Raw genomic sequence first — 22,721 nt, 5'->3', positions numbered from 1 at the left:
CAGATCCTCAATTTCCCAGTCTCCCTTGCAGCTATAGGGGAGCCAAGTGATCTGTTCTGACCAATTAGACGTAAGAGAAAAATCTATGTTCATGGGAGAGGAGGGGTTTCTGGGAAGGTCCTGCTTTTGTCTTAAAAGGAATACACTTGTAAGGCGCTGCCCTTTTTCCTCTTGTTCCCATTCTGATGGTGGGCTCTGTCCCTTTAAATTATTCCCACTGTGAACACAGCATGATGTCTGGAGCTGAAGTCTCTATCCAGAAATCATGGAACAATAAGCTCAAGCAAGAAAAGCACCCTGTTTGAGGTCAAACAAAGGACAGAAAGAACCTGGTTCCTTGGCCGCAATGTGGGCTACGGGACCAGTGCTGGGACTGTCTGCCTCTGACTTGTTAAGCAAACAGTCCACAGCCTTGTGGTCAATTTTTCTGACCCCAAACATTTAGAGTAACATACTCATAATTCTTCCATCCAGACATAACCATTCCTAAAAGTGCATATCCTCTCAGATTTTTGGGCAGAGATATTTGTATATGGTAAATATACATACTTGGATGGGAATATACATACATAACTTAAGACGAATATTTAAAATTATTACAAAACAAAACCTGAAGACAGAAGAAATGGTCCATTTCCTGAAGCAGCTGCAAGGTTCAGCATGGTGTTCCCTAGATACTTACAATAGATAAGAATGTATGTCTTTAAACACACCTCAGCTGACTGCCCCCATATAGGAGTGCTTCCCTTACCTTGACACTGTTTTTCAGAGTGGTTGTCACCACTGACTAAACATTTTGTGTTTATTTTATCTATCTCATTAGAATATAAACAGGAATTAAAGATTTTTTTATTATGGGAAATTTCATTTACATAAAAGAGAAGATGGGGTAATAAACACCCATCACTTAGCTGCAATGATCACCAAATCAGGGCCAAACAAAGCTGGAACTTTTGCCTGTTTTCTGTATTGTTGTATGGTTGGCAGCAAGAATAGTATGTAGTGGATGGCAAGCCTCAAAAAATACAGGCCGAGTGAGTGAATAAACAGAGTGACTACTTCAGAGGGACAGCTGTCCTGACCTCTCTTATCACCTCCCTGGGGCATAAATGCTGGGTCAGACAATTTCTCACCCTGTTCAAGGATACTTTGGCAGTGGCCCTTTCTCTGAATTTCCCTGGCACCAGCCCAGGTAAGGATGCATGACATATTTCTACTAGCTGCAGTGGTGTGATCTGCCCTCTGTAGAAGGTGAGGAAGAGATCTCAGTGGGATTTACTTAGAGACAATAGGTGTGAAGCTCATTTTATCTGCTTCCATCAACGAGAGAGGAAAAAAGACCAACTGTGTGGTTATTTCAGTGCAAAATGCAAGTGAGCTCCACAAGGACAGAGACTTCACCTGTCTACTACCTGGTACAAGATACTCAGACAGTTTGTTAGGAGACCTTTTTAAGACCCCAGCAGGGGTCTAAGGGTCTTCCAGAATAATGCACATACCTGTTTTTCTTCATAATATGCTCAAAAGGCCTCAGAAAATCTTTCTGGAAACGAAAGTTGGCTAATTCTCCCTTCTCAAGGAACTTCATGGAGAGTTGCCTTAATGAGTCAACAGCAAAGATAGCCACATCCTCATTGGGGTTACAGCCAACCTAAGCAGGAACAGGAGGAGAGGTCAAACAGGCTCAGTGGAACAACTGTGGATGTGGGGTTCTGAACCTCAAACATGGAAGCCCACCTCCAAAATAAATGCTCTGGGAAAACAGACCTCAGGAGGAAGAAAAAGGTCTTTCTTGGCTATTACCTGTACAATTTAAAGTTTCACAACAAAATACATTAAACATGCTTTTAAAATATGCTCACTTTGTGGTTCTGTGTCACATTTTGATAATTCATACACTATTTCGATCTTTGCATCATTATTACATTTGTTATGATGATCTGTGATCAGTGATCTTTGATTTTTTTTTTTTTTCAGTGGAGTGCAGTTTATTACACCGGCGGGCCCAAGGCAGAGTCTCCTCTTAGCCAAGGACCCCGACCAGCATTTGTGAAAATCTTTTATACCCCATGTGTACATGTCCAAACCCACTACCCCAATTCCCTTGAGACTTACATAAACAAAGTAAGGGTAAATACAACTACAATAACCCCATCATTCACGTGTTATGTGTTCAAACAGTCAATAATCAATAAGCCCACAGTTACATTCCAAATAGTTAATAACCGTCTTTGATGTTACTATTTGCAAAAAGATTACAACTTGCTGAAGGCTCAGGTGATGATTTACATTTTTTAGCAATAGACTATTTGAAAATTAAGCTATGTACATTTTTTTTATTATTATATAGTTAATAGACTACAGTATAGAGTAAGCATAACTTGTTTGAAAGTGTTATTCGCTCAGTCATGTCTGACTCTTTGCAAGCCCATGGACTGTAGCTCGCCAGGTTCCCGTCCATAGAATTCTCCAGGTGAGAATACTGGAGTGGGTAGCCATTCCTTTCTCCAGGGGATCTTCTCAACCCAGGGACTGAACCCAGGTCTCCTTCACTGCAGGAAGATTTTTTACCATCTGAGCCACCAACCAAGAAGTTCACCTGACTCACTTCACTGTGGTATTCACTTTACTGCCTTGGTCTGCAATTGAACCTGCAGCATCTCTGAGGTTAGCCTGTATATCGAATGGATTAAAAAAATAATTAGCTTTGATGAGGGTCTGGCTGAGGGTTGCTGATGGTCAAAGGTGCTGTTAACTGTAATATGTTACAGTGTTCATGTAATGTTCATGTAATATTTTAAAATGTTCATGTAATGTTGATGTAATTAGAGACTAGTAACAATATTATTATTCCCTAGCTAAAAATCCCTGGTAGCTTCAGGAATATAGTCTGCAGCTTTGCATACCCCTGGCCACACTTGTGCCCTAGTCTGCAAGAGAAACATGTGACTGTCCCAGTAACTGCGGGAATCCCGAGAGCTCTACTCCACTACCCGCCTGTTCAAACCCACAGGCTTCTCATGTGCTCCGGCTTCTCATGTGCTCCGGCTCCCATGGGGAACGGAACATCCTGTGGTGGTGGAAAGAGTGAAGAGCCCCGGACTGAGCAACTGAGCATGCCACAACCTTGCACTTCACAGCACTGATGAGCTGGAACGGGCACATGTGATGAGGCTGACAACCAGGAAATGTCTAACTACCACCTGCCAGCCTAGGTCTCAAGCGTGTCACAGGCTTGGACAAGAACACAAGGTGCACCCATGCTCATGATTCACGTTTTCTCTCTCAAACAAGTTCCTATCAGTGATGTCCACTAGGGGTTTATTTGCCCAGAATGGTGGGAAAGATGGGCGCTGAGTGGTTTGATTACTTTAGGTGACAACAGTTACCCTTCACTCAACAGACATTTACTCTGGGTCATCTACAGGCTCTGGTGGCTCCCTCCTCACTGAGGGTTCAGAAAGGTCCCTTCCAGAGAGGCTGGACACACTGCACTGCCTGAGTCTTTACCATCAACTATTTTATCATGAGGCCTTCCCAGGTGGCTCAGTGGTAAAGAATCCGTCTGCCGATGCAGGAAATGCAAGTTCAATCCCTGGGTCGGGAAGATCCGCTGGAGAGGGAAATGGCAAACCACTGCAGTATTCTTGCCTGGGAAATCCCAGTATAGAGGAGCCTGGCAGGCTATAGTCCATGGGGTCGCAAAAGAACTGGATATGACTTCGTGGCTAAACAATTTTATCATAGAATGCAAGTGAGCTCCATGAGGGCAGGGACCTCATCTGTCTACTACTTGGAACAAGGCACTCAGCTAGTCTGGTAAACAGATGGTGTGCTCAGAAGTACCTCATTTAGAGCTGATAAGTAACAAAGAACTCTAATTAGCTGATGGGCCAAGTTAGAAACAAGGCTGCATGTGACAGTGCCTCCTTCCAGAAATGGGGTCCCACGGCTGCCCGGGACAGCCAGCACTATTCCCCGTCTGCATTCAGAGACGTCCCACTGAGAGCTGTCCACTGATCACTGTGCGGTACTGACTGAAATCGGCAAATGCTACAAGTGATTCACCACTGCTCAACTGTTTGTTCTAAATCCCAACACAGATTACTTCTTATGATTTTCTTCTCTTCAACGTAGAGAGAACAGTTCTCTTTTGGATAAGCTGTCTTTTATTAACAGTATTTCTAAGCATCTGTGTTACAATTCTTTATCTCCAGGCTTGAGAAAACTGTTTTGAAATCATGAAATGCGTTTTGGTAGGAACCAGTATTATTAAGCTGTTGGTTTTCTCTTAAAAAGCAAATGACATTACAGATACATACATTTATGTATGTAATATATATTTTGATTTCATTTGTTCAGTACACACATGCATGTGTCTATATGTATACAATGAAACCTCTCATGGAGAGCAATCTGGCTTTCTCTCTGTAGTTTTCAGTTTAGAACAGAGAAGTCTCTGGCTTGTTTCTGATTTAAATAAATGTTAGTTTCCTCAAAAAGATTTCTGATGAGGGGTGGTGATGGAAGCCACAATACAAGAAGCAGTGACATTTATAATGCAACTATAAAGAACGTAACTTAATCTTTGGTCATTCAGAAGGTGCTTCAGGATTTCACAATGCTTTCAAGCACCAAAATGTTTGTCCAGTGATTGTAATGATTTTTATGGTGTGAGCCTACATCCTGAATATGGGATATTAAAGTATTTTATACACAAATGGATTTTTAACTCATTCTCCATAAGTTCTATCAATATGTAAGTATGCTATCAGTTGTTCTTGACTCCACAGGGAAAGTGAATTTTGGCACCTAAACACTCAATCGCTTGTGTTTTGAATTTAGTTGCTTGCCTTTTCTTTGGACATCAATAGAGAGGTTGTTGAATCTGAAGAGTTACCTTATTGAAGTGATCTCCGATCACGTGCCATATTCGGGACCACTGCAGTCGGATCCGATTCATGTTGTAGTAAGAGATCTCCACTATCTTCTGCAAGCTGAACATGCGGGGATGGTGGGGGGAAGCCAGCTCGTCCATGGAAACGGCACACAGCCAGCGGACAAAGTCAACTACAGGCCAGACCCAACAACACACGCGAGGCCGCGTTAGTAATGGTCAGACAGTTATAACAGGAGGCTCTGCAGATGTCACAGGTGAGTCAAATACTTACCTATTGCATTTCCATCCAGCCTGGTAGAGCCAGTAAAAATTCTAGGAAGAAAATTTCAGATATAATAAAATAAAAATTAGATTTGGAAGATGAAGGTTCAATTTCAAACACTCAGAAGAGGCAAAAAGGGCATTTCAGGTTTGGCACTTTCACTAAAATAAATTATGAGGCATCAGAGGTATAGAGCTGGTCAACGAGGTGCATTGAGAGCAGAAATGCTTATACTGGTAGGAAGAGAAAAGCAACATCAAAAGGCCAGGGGAAAGTCAAAATATGATAGTGTGGAATACAGCATTCCACGGCAGTGGGAATGCAGACTGAGGATCTTTTAAAAGCTGTTCCTCCATAAGAGCAACCAAAAAAACTGACAAAAATTTAACAGATTTTTCAGATCTGAACTCTGGAAATTACCAAAGGCTTGGGACAATGTTTATTCAAGAAAAATGGCTGAATCTTCAGACAGCATACAGTTAGACCATGTTTATTTTAATCCATCCTGCCAATCTCTCTTTAGATTCAGATCCAAATAGGCTGAAAGTATGAAAAAAGTACCACATGCAAACAGTGAACAAAAAGAAAACAAGAGTAGCCGTACTGGTATCAGACAATACAGACTTAAAACTGGAATCGTTACTAGAAACAAAGAATATTTTACAGTAATAAATGATTTAATATGTGAAGAAAATCTAATAATTGTAAATATATGTGTTTAACAACAGAGGGGCTCGCTGGTGGCTCAGTGGTAAAGAATCCTCCTGCAGTGCAAGAGACTTGGTTTGATCCCTGGTCTGGAAAGATCTCCCGGAGAAGGAAGTGGCAACCCACTCCAGTATTCTTGTCAGGAGAATGCTATGGACAGAGGATGCTACAGTCCATGGGGTCTTGAAGAGTTGGACAGGACTTAGCAATGAACAAAAGAGCCCCAAAATCATGGGGGAAAAATATATACTTGAAAGGGGAAAATAAAACAATTCAAACAATGTCCAGATTCAGCAGATCTACACAGGCAGGAAGTGTACTAGTGGTTACAGGAACTGGGGAGTGACTTCTAAAAAATGTGGGGCTTCCTTATGGGGTGATGAAAAAGCTCTGAAATTAGACGGCTGCACAACTCTGCATATACTAAAAACCACTGACTGTATGTACATTTTAGAAGAGTCTTAGGATGTATGAATTATGTCTCAATTTAAGAAATGTGACAGCACACAGGTGCTAGACAAGCTTCTATTGTCCACTATCTGGCTAAGGCAGAGAAACAGGGGAGAAATGTGCAGTTAACAGTGGAACAAACATTTTGTTCTATTAGCCCAAACCTAAGAGGAAAAAGTAGGGAAAACTCAACAAGAGTGCGTCGCAGACAGTATTTCTATTGGAGAGGAGGAGAAAAGCAACAGGAGCAAGATGATCAAAACATGCTAACAAAGAGTTTAAAATACTAAGAAAATTGTTCTGACAGCAATATAAATGATGTCATAAATTCTATACTGCTATTATCTGAAATTATTTATATTTAATGTATATGATCATTCAATGGCAATTTTCAGGAGTTTGTTGACTTTTAAGAAAATTCCTATTTTAAGCCCTAGTATGGAAACGGCAACCCACTCTAGTGTTCTTGCTTGGGAAATCCCATGGACGGGGAGCCTGGTGGGCTACAGGCCAGGTAGTTGCAAGAGAGCCGGACATGACTTAGCAAGTAAACAACAACATAATGAATATCTTTAAATGAGAATACCTGTATTTCTCCTGGATGCTTAGGTCAAGTTTTAAGTAAACAGAAACAACTGAAAGGTTGTGAAGAAAAAGAAATGGAAACGCCAACTTGGCCACTCTCACTTATGGGTAGGCTTTAAATCCAACACTCTTTTTGAAATTTTTAAAAAAGTAACTTCCAAACTAAGGAAATATAAAACATTAGCACAAACAAAAACTCTTGTTTTTGACATAATTTGGTCACAAAGTTAAAGCTTTAATTTTATTTATTGGCAGTGCTGCATGGCTTGTGGGATTTTAGTTCCCCAAGTGGGGACTGAACCCAGACCCTAGGCAGGGAGGGCATAGGGTCCTTACCACTGGATTGCCAAGGAATTCCCCAAAATATAGTTTTTAAAAAGGTTATGACAGCTCAAGATCAAACTCCAAATGAGTGTGAAGGTAATTAGCAGCTGTGGGCCACGTGTGCTGCTTTTACTCTTTCTGAGTTTGAGTGGTCTGGGGTGCCAACACAACAGTCAAACAAATTAGGGGTCCTTCACACCCAGCAACCATACGGAAGGCGCCAAGGCACTGGCTGGTCCAGCTTCACTGGAGAACAGACTCATTACCTGTCTACAGCCACCACCACGCTCTGAGAGCTGGTCTCGCCGACCGATTCCTGGAAGCTGGCCATCTGTCTCTTGTCCACTCCGCCGCTCACCAAATTACCTGAAACACAGCGCACGAAAGCAACAGTGCTTCTGAAACAGTCAAGTGAAGAGAACCAAGTATCCTGTGATATCAACGTGCACAGGCAAGAGACTGTGAGGTTGGTTAGCAAGTGAAAAAAAAAACAACCCTCCAATGATGGCAGAATAAAATTAACTCAGGTTTTGGCATTTTGCATTTAGAATACGTTCTTATAAAAATTCTCTCTCCTCCTTCACCATCCATCTCCCTGTCCTAACAGTCTTCTGTACTTTTTATAGCATTAAAAGTCTATGTTTAGGAAAACAGATTCAAGTTGGTTGATACTAACTCAGAGCTCCTAGAACATGTAATGGTTTAAAACTGCTGAAGATCTGAGGCGTTCTCCAGGATTTCACTTCAGTCATCCTGACGTACACCCCGAGAAGCAGGTGCTGTTACCCTTCCCCCTTGTACAGAGTCTGTACTTTTAACTGAACTACTCCAACCAGTGTTACGTGGGACCTAGGAGTCTGCCCTCTGCATCAGATGGCCTGGGTTTGAAACCCACCTCTGCTACTTCCTCCAAACAGCACCTTGTTCGTAACACTTCACCCCTCATGCCTCAGTCTTCTCATTTACAAAATGGGGATAATAGCCTCAATCTCACTGAGTTGTTACAAAGATTAAATGAATTAAAATATACAAACTGAGAGCTCAGAATGTGGCCTGGCATGTCTGCCCTTTTTTTTACTGTTATTGTTATATCACTGACAAGAGAGTCTCTCAGTTCAATGTATCACCAGAAATAATCCTACTTTCACAAGAATACCTATTAATATAAGCCTCCCAAATGAACAGGGAAGAGAGGTTGAATCTACTTGAAATCTAAAGATATGCTCACCCACTCCTGGAACACCAGATGGCTTCCCACCCCCCAACATGCTTATATGCACAGAAAGAAAAGTAATGCACCCTGCTGATGTCGATAAAATTAGCATTTACTCGACAGTTGAATCACAGCTGAGCGAGCTGAGGCAGCACTTCCACCCGTTAACAGACACCCTGTCAGCTGGCACGTAAGAACAGGTGACCTACGGCCCTGATGGACAAGGGCTTCGTGCCGTTAACTGGTGAAGCCGTGGAGGCCGGCTGGGGGGCCTGGTGCCTTACCGAGGCCAAGGCCCATGAACTCCTCTCCTGCCAGCGTGTGGCCCTTCAGGCTCCCTTCTCTCTCACGCCCGGAGCCGGACAGGTAGCGGGTCTTCACACCGGTGCCTATCAGCTGAGCCAGCTCCAGCTGGCTGATGCACTTCAAGATCTGAGGAAAGAGGGCGTGAAGAGATGGTTCCCACCTCACTGGCCGAAAAGAGCAGTGCCCTCTTGACTCAGTCATTACAGAGTTCTCTGAAACACGAGAGGGGGTCCTTTCAGGAGAGGATGACATCTGAGAGACTCAGGCTGGCTTCCCTACTTCTGGCTAGGCAACCCCCGAGTGTGGGTCTGGCAGACAGACCTCACTACTTTATTTTTTAAACTAATAAAAAGGGAAAGAGAAAATGAGCAAAAGAAAAATTGGTACAACAGAGTCAGGCGAGGTGGATGTTCGTTTATGCAAATTTAAATAAGCACTCCATAAAGACAAAGCATCTGATCAGAGTGGGGGATTTGTCACCCTGCCCTTCGCCCTCCCCCCTCAGCCACCCCAGCCGCCCTCCCAGTCCTCCCCTCAGAGCGACAGCCCAGGACAGGATCGGCTATTCCCCATGCCTGAACCTACGTTCGCTCCTTCCCATGGCTCACCCCTGAGACCCCAGCTCAGACCTGTGTCCCCAGAGACCTCCCTCACCACCTGAGATCACACACCCTCCCCATCACCATCCCCTGGCCATGCAGTTTTGTTTTTTTTTCCTCTTAAGTACTTACTTTTTGGCATTATGTCATGTATTTGTTCTCCGTCTTATGTGCCAACAGGGCATTAACTCTATCTTGTTCACTGCTGAATCCCAGCACTGGGCGGTTATTTTCTGGTTAACAGAATAAATGAGGGCATGCCCTGGCATGGGTGTGCGGTAGGAGAAAAGACGATCTCCCGGCCCCATAGGTGGCTCAGGTGCTGGAGAACCCATACCCGCACACGGCCCTCTCTCACCTGGAGCTTATCTGAATAGAGACTGGCTTCAACTTCTACTGCAGCAAAAACTGGCCGCTTGAAGCTTAAGGAGGGACGGCACATACATCTCCAGGTAAGCCCTTCTTAAGGAATTTCCATGGGGACTTCTGACTACGGCTGAGTTTCGCTTTCCATGGTGACCTTATAACCCAGTCCCAGAGTGTGGGACTCCACTATACCACGGAGCACTGCTGAGGATTTTCACTTAGAAACTGCTTTCCCCTTGACTAAGACAGGCACTTGAATCAACCAGAGAGTCCACATGGCATACTATTAAATTATTACTAGTAAACTGCTAATGACCTCCCTTTTCCAGAAGCTGGGATTTGTATGTCTGTAACACCTGTGGCCAAGGATTCACTGACTCCAACATGATTTCTCAGAGTGTCTGACCATCAGATTGGTGATGGATTTTTTGACTGATTCATTTTTAACATCTCCAAATGCCGCTGTGCACTCGGCAACTGGCAGGGGCTCCACATTACTGTATCTCTCGGGTAAAAGAAAAAGAAAGTTCTAGGGGAGAGCGCGGCTATCTGCTGATTCACTAGTACGCTGATTCCTCAGGAAACAGAAAATAACTTACTAATAAAGCACACAACTCAAAACAATGACAACCTACCCCTCCCATGTTTTCTAACATGGGATACTTCAGAGTGGTGACAGAGAAAAGAACAAAGAGGTGAAAAACGACCGAGGTATGTGCCACGATGATGATGGTGGTAACAGCTAAGAGCTACTAAACTCCTGTACGTGCTAAGTCACTTCAGTCATGACCGACTCTCTGCGACCCTGGTGGGCTGTAGCCCACCAGGCTCCTCTGTCCATGGGCTTTCCGGTCAAGAATACTGGACTGGGCTGCCACTTCCTTCTCTTCTTGCCAAATTCAGTTCTAATCCATTTTCCACATGTTAATTCCTTTCCTTCTCACAACAACCCTCTGGAGGTTGCACAGAGGAGGAAGATCAGGCTCAAAGACTAAGAAACTTGCCTCGTCCTACAGGCAGAAGAGGCGGACACCCAGACCAGCTGTCTGGCCCCGGGCCCCCCCTGAACTGTGTGATGCCCGTGGCAGCAGGAGGCTGACAGCAGTTTCCTTTCCAGGCCATCACAGCCCCACCACTCTGCACACCCGAGCCTCCGCTCTACTCTCACACAGTTCTCCCTCTGAAACAAAAAACAGTACCTTCAGGCGGTAGAGAAATTAGAAAGTATAACTGAAGGAAAAAGAGAAAATAAATCATCTCCGTAATTCTATCACAGAGAGGATGCAAACATGTTTACCTTTTCAAGTCTCATTTTCTGTGTATGCCTGGCATGAAGGATGATGCCACACCACGTTTATATAGTGATTTTTAAATTTAATACACTGTGATCAAAGTATTAAAGACAGTCTTCAATAGCATCTTTATCGGTTTTTCTCTGAAGTTTCTTTACAGAAAGAGACTTCTCTCTCTATGTTCCCTTCCGCCCCTCACCCCTCTACTATTTTTCTTCCAGTTTATTTGTTGAAGAACCTGGTCATTTGCTGAGTCTGTCGTATCCCAGGGTTTGCAGGCTGTGTTCTCATGACCCCATTCACCACGCTCCCCCACCCCCTACTTGTCCCTTACATACGCAGTGGAGGCTGGGACTGACTCAGGCTGGAGTTTCAGGAAAAGACATTTCTTAAGTGGTGTCGTGTGTGTCCATCAGGGAGCATGTGATGCTGGCTGTCTCTCAGAAACATTATCTTTTTTCTTTTAAAGGTTTTTTTCTGATGTGGACAGTTTTTAAAGTCTTTATTGAATCGTTACAATATTGCTTCTGCTTTGTATTTTGTTTTTTGGCCAAGAGGCACATGGGATCTTGGCTCCCTGAGCAGGGGTCAAACCTACACCCCCTGCATTGGAAGGTAAAGTCCTAACCACTGGATGCCAGGGAAGTCCCCTGAGCAACTTCATTTTAAATGTCCATATAACCTAAGGAGTGGTACTGCTGCTGCTGCTGCTGCTAAGTCACTTCAGTCGTGTCTGACTCTGTGAGACCCCATAGACGGAAGCCCACCAGGCTCCTCCGTCCCTGGGAGTCTCCAGGCAAGAACACTGGAGTGGATTGCCATTTCCTTCTCCAATGCAGGAAAGTGAAAAGTGACAGTGAAGTCACTCAGTCATGCCCGACTCATAGTGACCCCATGGACTGCAGCCCACCAGGCTCCTCAGTCCATGGGATTTTCCAGGCAAGAGTACTGGAGTGGGGTGCCACTGCCTTCTCTGAAGGAGTGGTACACCACACTTTTATTTTTAAAGATCAGTCTCTCATTGATGGGACAATCTAGGCTGTCCTTCATCTAATCTCTCCCTAGAACAACTAAAATTTCGATGCATGATCTCTCAATTTTCAAACACCTGTCTCTACACATGGGTAATTATTTCCTTAGATGAAACTCTTAGAACATGGTTTAGTTAAAAAAAAAAAAAAAAAGTGAACCTGCTGGCAATCTTCTTCATGGCTCACGTTAGATGCTGACTATGTCCTTTTTGCTACATTTGGGAGAGAAATCAGGCTCTGGGCTGTGTTTTAAATCCACTCCCTGCACTAAGAGCTCTCAGGAGGGGCATGAAGACGGGGAAAGAGGTGCTGATGTGGGAAGAAAGCGGCTACGACAGAGGTGTGCTCTGCACAGACACTGGCGATGGTGTCGGGGGCACCTGGAGAGGTGGCGGGTGTGAGGCATTTCCCTCGCCGCAGCCCCAGGGAGGCTGACTTTCTGATACATGAGGAACACAGAGAGTAAGACAAAACCCAGAGTTAAAGCGAGGTTTGACTGCCGAGGAACAGAGACAACCCAAAAGAGACAGACTCTGAACTGAAGGAAAGCCGGGGCTCATCCTCACTGAGAAAAGGCGACCGCCGGGCTGTCAGAGACGCTCACCTCGTGCCAGGAGTTCCCGAGGTAGTTGCCGTCGGTGTGAGCCACGGTGATGAGCGTCTTTATGGTGTCAATGTTCTTCTGCTTCATCTCCGTGATGCTGGAGCTGGCCGTCAGCAGGGAGAAGCGCGCAAGGGCCTGGACATAGGCATCTCGTTCCAGCTGCAAGGGAAGCAGAGAGGGGACGCTGAGATCCCGACCTGGGTGAGATGGGTTTCGCATTGAAGGGGCTGGGCACTGGTTCCTCTGCTGCCTCCCGCGTGCATGGGGACAGGTTCTGTGCACATTAACACACCCGGGCCACGCCAGGTACTCCACGCCTCTGCCCTCCCGCTACCCAAACACCTCACTGCACGTTTGAGGACTGGCCTCTCCTCTGCCACTGACCTCCCTTCTGAGGGAGCAGCAGAGCCATCTGCTGAATGCTAAGACTGTCAGGTAAATGCTGATTTCTACAACAATCCTGCAGGTTGGTCTGTTATCTCAAGTTTGCAAATGAGGAAATAAAGGGTGACTCGGGGAGGAGGTGGCTAGACCAACATTAGGCTAGAGAAGCAGCAGAGGTGAGGTGTGAAACCCAGACTGTCTATATCAAAGCCTAGGGTCTTGGTACAAAAGAAAACGTCTATCTGTAAGATACATGGGAACAGAAGACAGGTTTTTGAAATAGATGGGTACAAATTCTTAGCTATTTAGGATATATGAAACTGACAACTTCCTGATTTCATAAGAGTTTACAATTGTATTTTGCTTATTTGCTTGAATTTTTCAAGACACAAAAGATTTACAGACACATTCATTTTCTTCCGAACTACTTATTTCTCCCAGAGAAGACCTGGAAATAAGGGAAATGAAAATAATAAGCTGGTTTTAAAAGGAAAAACACTTACTTCCAGCACCAGGCACCTATCCAGATGGATAGAAAGGCTGTTTTGTCAAGTCCAATTAAGTAGCTTGGACACCCACCTACCTTCAAAAATGGTTTTTAATCCAAATTGCCAATTCTTCCCCCAATCAGGCTGTTGCCAGCACAAATCTGTCATCTTCCTCTCAGTGGGCATGAGTAAGGTGTCTGCTGAGAAGTTTTCATCTAATTGGAAATATCTGATCGTTTGTAAATTTTGCCAAATCCTGAAGTACACAGCCCACCAGCCTCTCTGGAGCTGTGCTAACGTACACCCACCTGCATTCCAAAGATGCAGGCAATCCGGATCGCACACCGGATGCCTTCCAAACACAGTGAGGCCACCTCAGTGTCGTCACAGTTCTGCAGTCCGATGCTGTAGGCTGCCAACAGCGGTGTCCACACCAGCTACCAAAGGGGGAAGGTTCAGAAAACATCTGGAATCTCAGTGTGGAAAAGCCACACCGTTAGTTACAAGCACAGCCAGTATGTCAAGTTCACGGCCACTCTGATTCATTCACAACACGAAATTAAAATTCCTCCTAAACCAGGGTCAAAGCCATCACTATAGCAAGCCATTTACTAAATGCACAGTTCTAAAGGAAGGGTGGCACGTATATGGCTACTATGCCACCATGTCTATCTGTACTCATGGCAGACGTCACTGACCCATCAGAGATATCCCACTCCCTGCTCAGTCTAATCGGGCTGGAGAATCCTTTACACGGTGCAGCAGGCATCTACTGCCAATCAGAGGCTGGCATGCAAAGTAAAATCTATAAGCAACTTGGGTTCTATCAACTTAGCTTATTGAAAGCTTCCTAATTCAGATTACTAAGAGTTTACTCTTCCTCTAACTTTCTTGTGAATGCCCTGAAAATAAAAGCACACAAAAATCTAGAAGTGATCAACAGGATATCAGCAGTTACTTTAAAAACTTCAGAGAAAACACGAGTGCTATATATTTAGAACATGTACCTTGTCGAGACATTTAAAAAACAGAGAACTTAGGATATTGTCTTTTTTGTTTGTTTTAGGCTGCACCAACTGGCATGCGGTGTCTTAGTTCCCCTACTGGGGATTGAACCCATGCCCCCTGCAGTGGGAGCATGAAGTCTCCATCACTGGACCACCAGGGAAGTCCCAAGGATATGTCTTTTACTTCTACCTAATGCCTTCTTATAGGCTAACCCTGAGGCCACTGAGATGAGATATCACAATAAAACTGTCTCTTTTACCTGAATGGTTAATTCATTTAATCCGCCCAGCTGTGGGACCCATTTCATAGATGATGAACAGAGAGAGGCTGAATAACCTGATCCAAGTCCCAGAGCAACAAAGTAGCAAAGGCAGGGCTTAAAGTAGATGCTCTGACTGTCCAGTCCCTGCTGACGCATCCCCAGCAACACCACGGGGCTTCCTGCTTTAGTTACTTCAGAAAGAAACACTAGACATGGCCTTTCCCCTCCCCAATCTCTTCACTATCATAAACTCGCTGGCAAGCTTCTGGCTGATCAACTCTACAATCAGGTTCAGCCGTGTCTTAACTTCTCCGTACACTCACTTTGAACATTGGCCGGACGTGGTCCAAGTGGGTGGCGCTGGTAAACGGGGCTTTGGCGTGGCTCACGGCCTCCATCAGAGCCTTGGCTGTCTTAGCCATCTGCTCCATCTCCAGGTTGTAGAGCAGCCGGCGCTGCTTTTCACTAGCGACACCTACAAAGAAGTGAGAGCGAACAGCGGCTGACACTCACCGAGTGCTTGCTCTGTTTCAAAAGGTTCACAACGGTTAATTCACAAATCCTCCTCACAAGGGCCACGTCCTGAGCCTGAAACAAGTGTCACTGCCATTTCACTGATGGGGAATGAGGCACAGATTCATTAAGTGACTTGCCCAGGGTCACACAGCTAACAAGCAGTAGAGCTGGGACCTGAATACAGACAGTGTGGCTACAGAGCCTGCGCTCTCAATCGGACACGCTGCTGCCTCCCCAATGAGACTGACAGCTTCGCAGGGGTCTTAAGTAGGAGAATTCTAATCAAGGTTGACACAATCACCACTGGTATTACAGCAAAGTTTTAAGAAACATTTTTGGAGAGTAATTTAGCTCTCAGATTATTTTAAATTCCCTCTTGTAACTAATTACAAATCTAGTAAGAAGTTAAGTGATACTGTGAGAGTGTCAATGTAATCATAATAACTAATTTAATCACATTTCTTATTCAGATAGCTAGATATGCAAATTAAATCTAACACCAGGGAACTTAATCATGCATTCTGATACACCTGAACATTGGAAGTGAGAAATAATTTGCCATTAGACCTTACTCTGCTTAGTAGATTTGGTGGCAATTGTGTGTTCTTTTGTTTCTTTCATCGCAATTTTCTTGCCTTCGATCTCTTCATAGATGCTTGAGAGATATTCTTCAGGTAGATCTTTACTATCATTGATACCCCGATTCATTTTAATATACTGTTCTTTTGTCATTTTATTTTTTACCTGAAATTTAAAAAAAAAATGAAGAATCCACTTAGGAGACATCAGTGGCCCAAATACAGTTACTTATTTAGCTATTGTAGTATTTAAGTCATTAAAATATGTTACCTGAGGGCTGTGCAAGTCTGTAGTGAGCATAATAATTGAATATGCTAGGACATATGCAGTGTCAGCACTAGCAAACAGAGTTTGCCTGAAAAAAAAAAGAAGAGATTTCAGATGTGAGAACATGGACAGAGACAAGGCTGGGTGGCGGCAACAGGGCTCAGGCAGACACGTTTCCTGCAAAGCAGGCCGACTGCTCCCCAGACGCTTCCATCACCACTTAATGGTAACTGAAGACCCAGAGTCTAGAAAAACCTAGTTAGGAAAAAATGAGTAAATAATAAAAGTAAATAAATTAAATTTAAAAACAAAGACCAGGGAGCTGTGGTTCCACGGGCAGGCTGCAGCCGGGCGGCGCGGTCTGAGCGCCTGTCCTGCCCCGCAAAAAAAAAAGTAAAAAAATTTAAAAAAAATTAAAAAATAAAAACAAAGACCAGAAGAGATGTGAACCAAAGAAAAGAAACTCACTTTTTTATATGTTAAACCTTTCATATCATGAAAGCAATGCTACTAGATCTTAATTCTTCCAAAAACTAAAAAGAAATAGTTAATATGAGATGACAGAGGGACTACATCACTACCATGGCAACCCTGTTACGTCAGTCAATTAATTGTGTGTCTGACTTTGTGACCCCATGGACTGTAGCCTGCCAGGCTCCTCTGTCCATGGAATTTTCCAGGCAAGACTACTGGAGAGGTTCCCTTCTCCATGGGATCTTCCTCCCCCAGGGATCAAACCCGGGTCTCCTGCATTGCAGGCAAATTCTTCACCATCTAAGGCACCAGGGAAGCCATAATACAATATATAAATGTATCAAATGTTGTAGACATTAAATTTACACAATGTTAAATGTTAAAAACAAACAAACAAACAATCCCTCAGCACAGTGCCTGCTGATGCATAGTGAACAGACCCCTCAGTGGCTGGGCACAGATTTAAAATGATTAAACTGAACCCCCAACCACAGTAAGACTGATGCTCTGAGGATGGCAAAAAGATGGTGTGGGAGAGACTTAAACACGGTGCTCACCCCTGGTTGCACTCTATGTATCTTGCAGCAAACTTCTCCATTAGCCGATCAATTTTCTGGGCTTCTCCAGGTAGGCGGAAACCTTCTAGAAATGTCCGCAGGGCTGAGACAAACTCCTTTTCACAGAAGTCGAGTTGGTCCACATAGGCATACATCACCTCCTTGTTGAACTTCATGCTTTCTCCCAGAAAATCACCTACTTGGGTCTGAAACATACACATTCACTCACACCTAAAAACTGCCAAATGTGAACACCCAGTGAAAGACACTTCAAACAGGGGAAGCATAGTGTCCTGCCTCTAAATACCTAGGATGGGCTGGGCTGCTAGAAAAGCTGGGTCACTCCCTTAGTCTGGTCACCCACCCAACCATTCCAGGTTCAGTTGGTCCTGCCATGAAGGAAGGCACTGAAAAATGGAGGAATGATAAGACACGCAACAGGGAGATGAGCTGCAGGTGAGCACCCAAAAGAACAATTTCTAGCAGTCAAGGGACACTTAGCTCCTACACTGTCCCCCCAAATAAACAACCACCTGTCAGGAGGCTGGTTTATTCCCTATAAAGAACTTCTTGCAACACTAGCCAAAGGGATAAATAGGACCACTGTAAACAGGAGTGCAGATAATGACACTGCACGCAGGAGTCGGCAAGTCTCTAGGTGAAAGCCAGTAAGGTCTCAGAGGCACAAAAAAGAACCCACAAGTATGTGCCCAGCCCCCCGTCTTACAGAATCCAGACGCTCCTCCTGGTGCAGGAATTGGGCAATGTCTTCCACCGATGTTCCCAGCATGCCCTGCTCCTGGAGATACTGGATCCCTCTCTTGGGTTTCTTGTTGAATCTGTTTCAAGAGATGGGACACAGGTTGCTGATTACAAACTCTGGGGGATGGAAACAGCTGGCATTTGAGGCAAATTACAATAACACCATGAACAAGTCATCCCATAGCAGCTCGGAAAGTCCTGTGTGTCCTGGTAGCTTTTCTCAATTCTACCTTTAGTTTCTGACCTAGCTCTAACAGAATCTGCTGGTTGCCACAAAAAAATCCATTTTCTTCTTCTTCAACACTAATAAGACCTAGTTATTTAGCTGGGTACACAACTATCCGGGATAAAATACACATTTCTCTGCCTCCCTTAGATAAAATATTGCAATGTGATAAAGTCCTGGCCAGTGAGAGATGAGAACTGGTGTGGATACTTTTAGGAAGAATCTGAAACGAAGCTGACTTAGCTGGGGCTGGGGGGGATGGGGTGGTGGTATACGTTTTTTGCTCTTTTCCCTTCTTCCCCACAATACATGTGTGAGGAACAGAGCTTCAGCAGTCATCTTAAATCATGAGGCAACGGTGAAGATGAAAATTGTATTCAGGATGGTGAAGCAGAAAGATAAAAGAAGCCTGGGTTTCTGACATCCATAAGAGCCACTGTAACAGTCCTAGACTCTGTACTCTGGGATTTCCTTCAACGGCACTAGAGTAGTTACTTCTGCATTTCCTGTTAAAGGCAGGCAAATATAACTGCCATATAAATTCAACTTGTTATTCACCATGCCATGCACTGGGGACTGACCTTCATACAGAAGCACAAACTGTGGCAAGAGCTGTGAAGAAAGGCTATGCAGGGACAGAGGTGACCTTGGACCTGTCCAGGGAGTATGGTTACTGGGGGCCTCTTTGAGGAAGAGATGCTTTGTCAAGCCTGAAGGGTGAAAAAGACCCAAGAATATTCCAAGCAGAGGGTGCAATGGTGCTAAATGCTTGAGATATTCAAGGGACTGAAACCCATAGAAGATCCAGGAGTACTGAAAGAAGAGATCAGACAGGGAGGCTGGAGGCTGGATAGGGCTGTGGGGAGGAAACAGGAAACCTGGAGTGAGTGCAGGTAAGGCAGTGACAAGACTGATGTAAGTTTTTAAAAGATTCCTTTAGCTGCTGTGAGAACATATTGGGGGATGCAAGTGATGGTGAGAATAGAAATAATCACACTGAGGGTTGGCTAAAAATTCCGTCTGGGTTTTTCCCTCAGATGTTACAGAAAAATGCAAGAGAACTTTTTGGCCAATCCAATAAATGAGTACTGTAACATCAATTTTTAAAATAAACTGAGTTTACAAAATTGATTAACCATTCAAAAGTTGGACAGGATGTGAGAATGTATTCATTTCTGTGCATAAAAGATGAAAGAAACCATGTTTACTCATGATTCTACAATGATGATGTGATTATATGGGAGAAGGTCCTTATTTTTCAGCCATGTAGAACTTAAGTACAGAGAAGGCAATGGCACCCCACTCCAGTACTCTTGCCTGGAAAATTCCATGGATGGAGGAGCCTGGTGGGCTGCAGTCCATGGGGTTGCTAAGAGTTGGACATAACCGAAGTGACTTAGCAGCAGCAGCAGCAGCAGCAGAGATTAAGTAAAGTGATGGCTACAAATTACTTTCAAATGGTTCAGGGAAAAAAAAAAGTAGATAAGACTAATAGGGCAAGAGTTAATTTTTCTGTATGCTGAAGTTTTTTACAATAGTTACCAATGGCGATTTCTTCTAGGTAATAACTTTGAGTGATTTAAACATTTTTGCTTTATACTTTTCTGCATTTTCTAAACTGGTTAAATTTTTTAAATTAGGAAGAAAGACAAAAAAGACAAGGCATCAACCACACAAAGCTATCAGATTTCTCTCTCACACACTCATGCGTGCACTCAGCCCAACCTGATCGGGCCTGACCATAAGCGCCAGCCCCGGTCGCCTGTAACAGGCATTTCATCTTCAGGAGTTAATGCCAGGTTCCCAAGAGACTCAGCCAGAGCAAGAGCCACACTCACAGCTCGATGCCGTGTTCAATCATCTCTTTCTGTTGCTTGATGACCTCAAACTGCTCCGGGTCATCCTGGACGGTTGTCTGAGTCCCTGAGGACACCGTGGACTCCATGGATGTCACACTGCTCCGCCTCGCCAGGTCCCCCACCTCCTGGTCCACGGGCCTCTCCTGACCTGCGATGACGTAAAAGCAAAGGAAACCAAATGAGCAGATGGGACGCAGGCGCAGCTGAGCTGAGGTCTGGCTGTGTGGTCCCCTTTCCCAGACCTGTAACAATAAGCTTTGTGCTGTCAAGTTCATGAAAACCTTGATATCGCAGTTACTTTACTTAACAACTTGGTTGTGGAAGATAAGCTAATGCTAAAATTCACATCAAAGAATAAAAGTGCAAAAATGCACAAGACACAGAACATGTCCCAGCAGGTACTGGAACTCACTGTAGAACTTTAGGCATTTGAAAAGCACGGGATTGGTGGAGGAACACACAAATCAATAGAACAGAAAACTCAGAAACAGTTATGCACACAGAGAGATGTGATATACCATCAAGGTGGTACTTCAAATCAGTGAGGGAAAGAAAGACTACTAAAAAAAGCTGTAATAAATGGCTCTGTTTGGAAAAATGAAGTTAGAGCACAATTCACACTATCTCTACCTCCCCCACCCAAGTTCCAGATGGATTAAAAAGCAGAACCTTTAAAATACTTTAGGTATTTTCCAAACTAAAGTATTTTGCTAATTCTAAGACAACTATATCAGGATAGCTTTTTCCAAAAGTTTTGAGTAGCCTATTGTGAACGGTGGGTGGTGGCAGATGGGAGGTGTGTATGTGCAGTGGGGGGGTCTCTCACCCAGGCTGGTCTGGTGGTTGGGATTCACATACAGGTCTTTGCTCCACTCCACCATGCACTTGAGGATGGACACGAGGCATTCTAGGCCTTTCTTCCTGAGACTGAGCTCCTAAAGGACGAAAGTGACAAATACAGAGACTCAGCAGATAAATTAAGTGCAGATGTCTGGAGGGCTCTGGGAATCCTGTGACAATATGAGATAATCACTGACGTTTGGAGTTACTGACCCAAGGAAGAGGGAACAGGTGACGTAAACATAGAGGGCTCACTGCAAAAACCATGATCATCTTTAAAGGTGTTCATTACAAACTCCCTACCTGCAAAAAATGGCATGTGTACTTTCCTAAAGTGAAGAGTATTATTTGATTTTTAAAATGAAATTCTCATTCATTGCTTATATAAATTAAAAAAACAACAACAACACAACCAACCAAACATTTAAAACACACTTTAAAAAAAGAGAGTCTTAACTAGTGACCCTGAAAAAAAAAAGAATCTTATCTTATGTAACAGATGAATGACCGTGGACACCATCATGCCCTGAACACCCAAAAAAGCATTCCATCTTAAGGCTTACTCTGCAGGTAAATAAAAATACCTTTTTTTTTTTTTTTTAAAGTAGCACTTCTCAACTAAAAAGCTGAATGTGAAAGTGAGCTGCAGATCATCTTTTAAAAACTGCAAACATTTTAGACTCAAAATAGCATCTAAGATGGTCTGGATCTCCCTGGGCAATCTAACGACAACTATAGACCTTTGTCGAAGAAAAATGCCCATATACCAAAACTCCATGTGTAATTACAGGTGGCTCACAGACCTTCCAACCAATTTCTTGAGACCTCAGGTTAAAAGCCGTATTGTCTTTGTAGGGAGGGACTAGTGAGGGGATCTAGTAAGAAGCAATCTCCTTTGCCTTTCCTCTAGCCTGGGATCCGTGTTCACACGATCTATGGAAAGGTGACAGAGTGAACACGCGTCCTACAGGTCTCAGCTCAAGCGTCACTTTCTGAGGGAGGTGACCCTGACGGCCCCACCCTCGCCTCCAACAGCCCTTCTCTGTCGTCCCTGCTTTATTCGTCCCTGCAGCTTACTTCCTCACTGTCTGCTTTTTGGTGTCAGGACTGCAGCAATTGTGCACATGGACATGTCTGTCTGTGCTCTGTTCACTGCTGTATCCCCAGCACCAAGGACAGTGCCTGGCACATGGTGGCGCTCTACAAACGGTTATTGAAATGAATGAACTCTAAACAGAAATGAACGTTCTCAGTGGTTTTACCTGCAGAGGTGTCATTCCCAGCTCATGTCCACTTCTTCCCTGAGCGATTTTGGATAAATCGTTTACGAGGCGCTCAAAAATGTTAGCAGCATTTAAATCACAGTCGTAGTTGACATAAATATCTACAACACACTGGGCATCTTGGAAAATAACACACGGATGTTAGAAATTCTGACTGAACACAGAGAACAGCTTGTTTCCTTATTAAACGAGATTCCTTGGTCAAAAAGTTTTCCCAGTGAATTAGTAACTCAGGCTGGACACGCCTCAGTCAGGAAGTGTGTGACGGAGGACTGGAAATGCAGGAGGCTCTCCTTCTAGCCTGCCCTGGCACTCACTGAAATCTCAGGCTGCTCACTCAAACTCTCACAGCTTACTTTCCTCATCAAAAAGGGAGAGCAACTGCCTCAGCCAACTCTTAAAGCCATGTAACTTTGATGAGGTTACTTTGATGACAAAGAGATGCTCAGTCACACAATTGGGTGGTGTAGAGGGAAATGCAAATTTACTTTAGCACCCAATCAGGAGTTAGGACACTCATACCTGGGACTCTGTGACTTATAAGCCATGTTCAGCTTGTAGTACAGTGACAGGTGC

At 44.1% G+C, this 22,721-nt stretch overlaps 1 protein-coding gene across 4 annotated transcripts in view; it reads right to left on the bottom strand.

The window, feature by feature from the left end:
- Nucleotides 1-22,721, bottom strand: part of ARFGEF2 (ADP ribosylation factor guanine nucleotide exchange factor 2) — an 81,964-nt gene that overhangs the window by 23,060 nt on the left and 36,183 nt on the right. For all 4 annotated transcript variants that reach the window (XM_043883007.1, XM_043883004.1, XM_043883005.1 and 1 more), the window contains 15 exons: nt 22,125-22,264; nt 20,849-20,957; nt 20,002-20,170; nt 17,903-18,014; nt 17,176-17,381; nt 16,148-16,232; nt 15,871-16,042; nt 15,106-15,257; nt 13,821-13,949; nt 12,641-12,799; nt 8,727-8,874; nt 7,496-7,595; nt 5,172-5,212; nt 4,901-5,070; nt 1,500-1,651 (listed from right to left, as the gene is read on the bottom strand). In XM_043883007.1, the coding sequence (XP_043738942.1) occupies nt 1,500-1,651; nt 4,901-5,070; nt 5,172-5,212; nt 7,496-7,595; nt 8,727-8,874; nt 12,641-12,799; nt 13,821-13,949; nt 15,106-15,257; nt 15,871-16,042; nt 16,148-16,232; nt 17,176-17,381; nt 17,903-18,014; nt 20,002-20,170; nt 20,849-20,957; nt 22,125-22,264 (2,044 nt within the window). The remainder of the gene's footprint in view (nt 1-1,499; nt 1,652-4,900; nt 5,071-5,171; nt 5,213-7,495; nt 7,596-8,726; nt 8,875-12,640; nt 12,800-13,820; nt 13,950-15,105; nt 15,258-15,870; nt 16,043-16,147; nt 16,233-17,175; nt 17,382-17,902; nt 18,015-20,001; nt 20,171-20,848; nt 20,958-22,124; nt 22,265-22,721) is intronic.

Source organism: Cervus elaphus, chromosome 23 (genome assembly GCF_910594005.1).
Source record: "Cervus elaphus chromosome 23, mCerEla1.1, whole genome shotgun sequence".
In the NCBI taxonomy this organism is placed as follows: Eukaryota; Metazoa; Chordata; class Mammalia; order Artiodactyla; family Cervidae; genus Cervus; species Cervus elaphus.
Note: the sequence above shows the minus strand (reverse complement) of the source record. Positions and strands in the feature narration are given on the sequence as shown.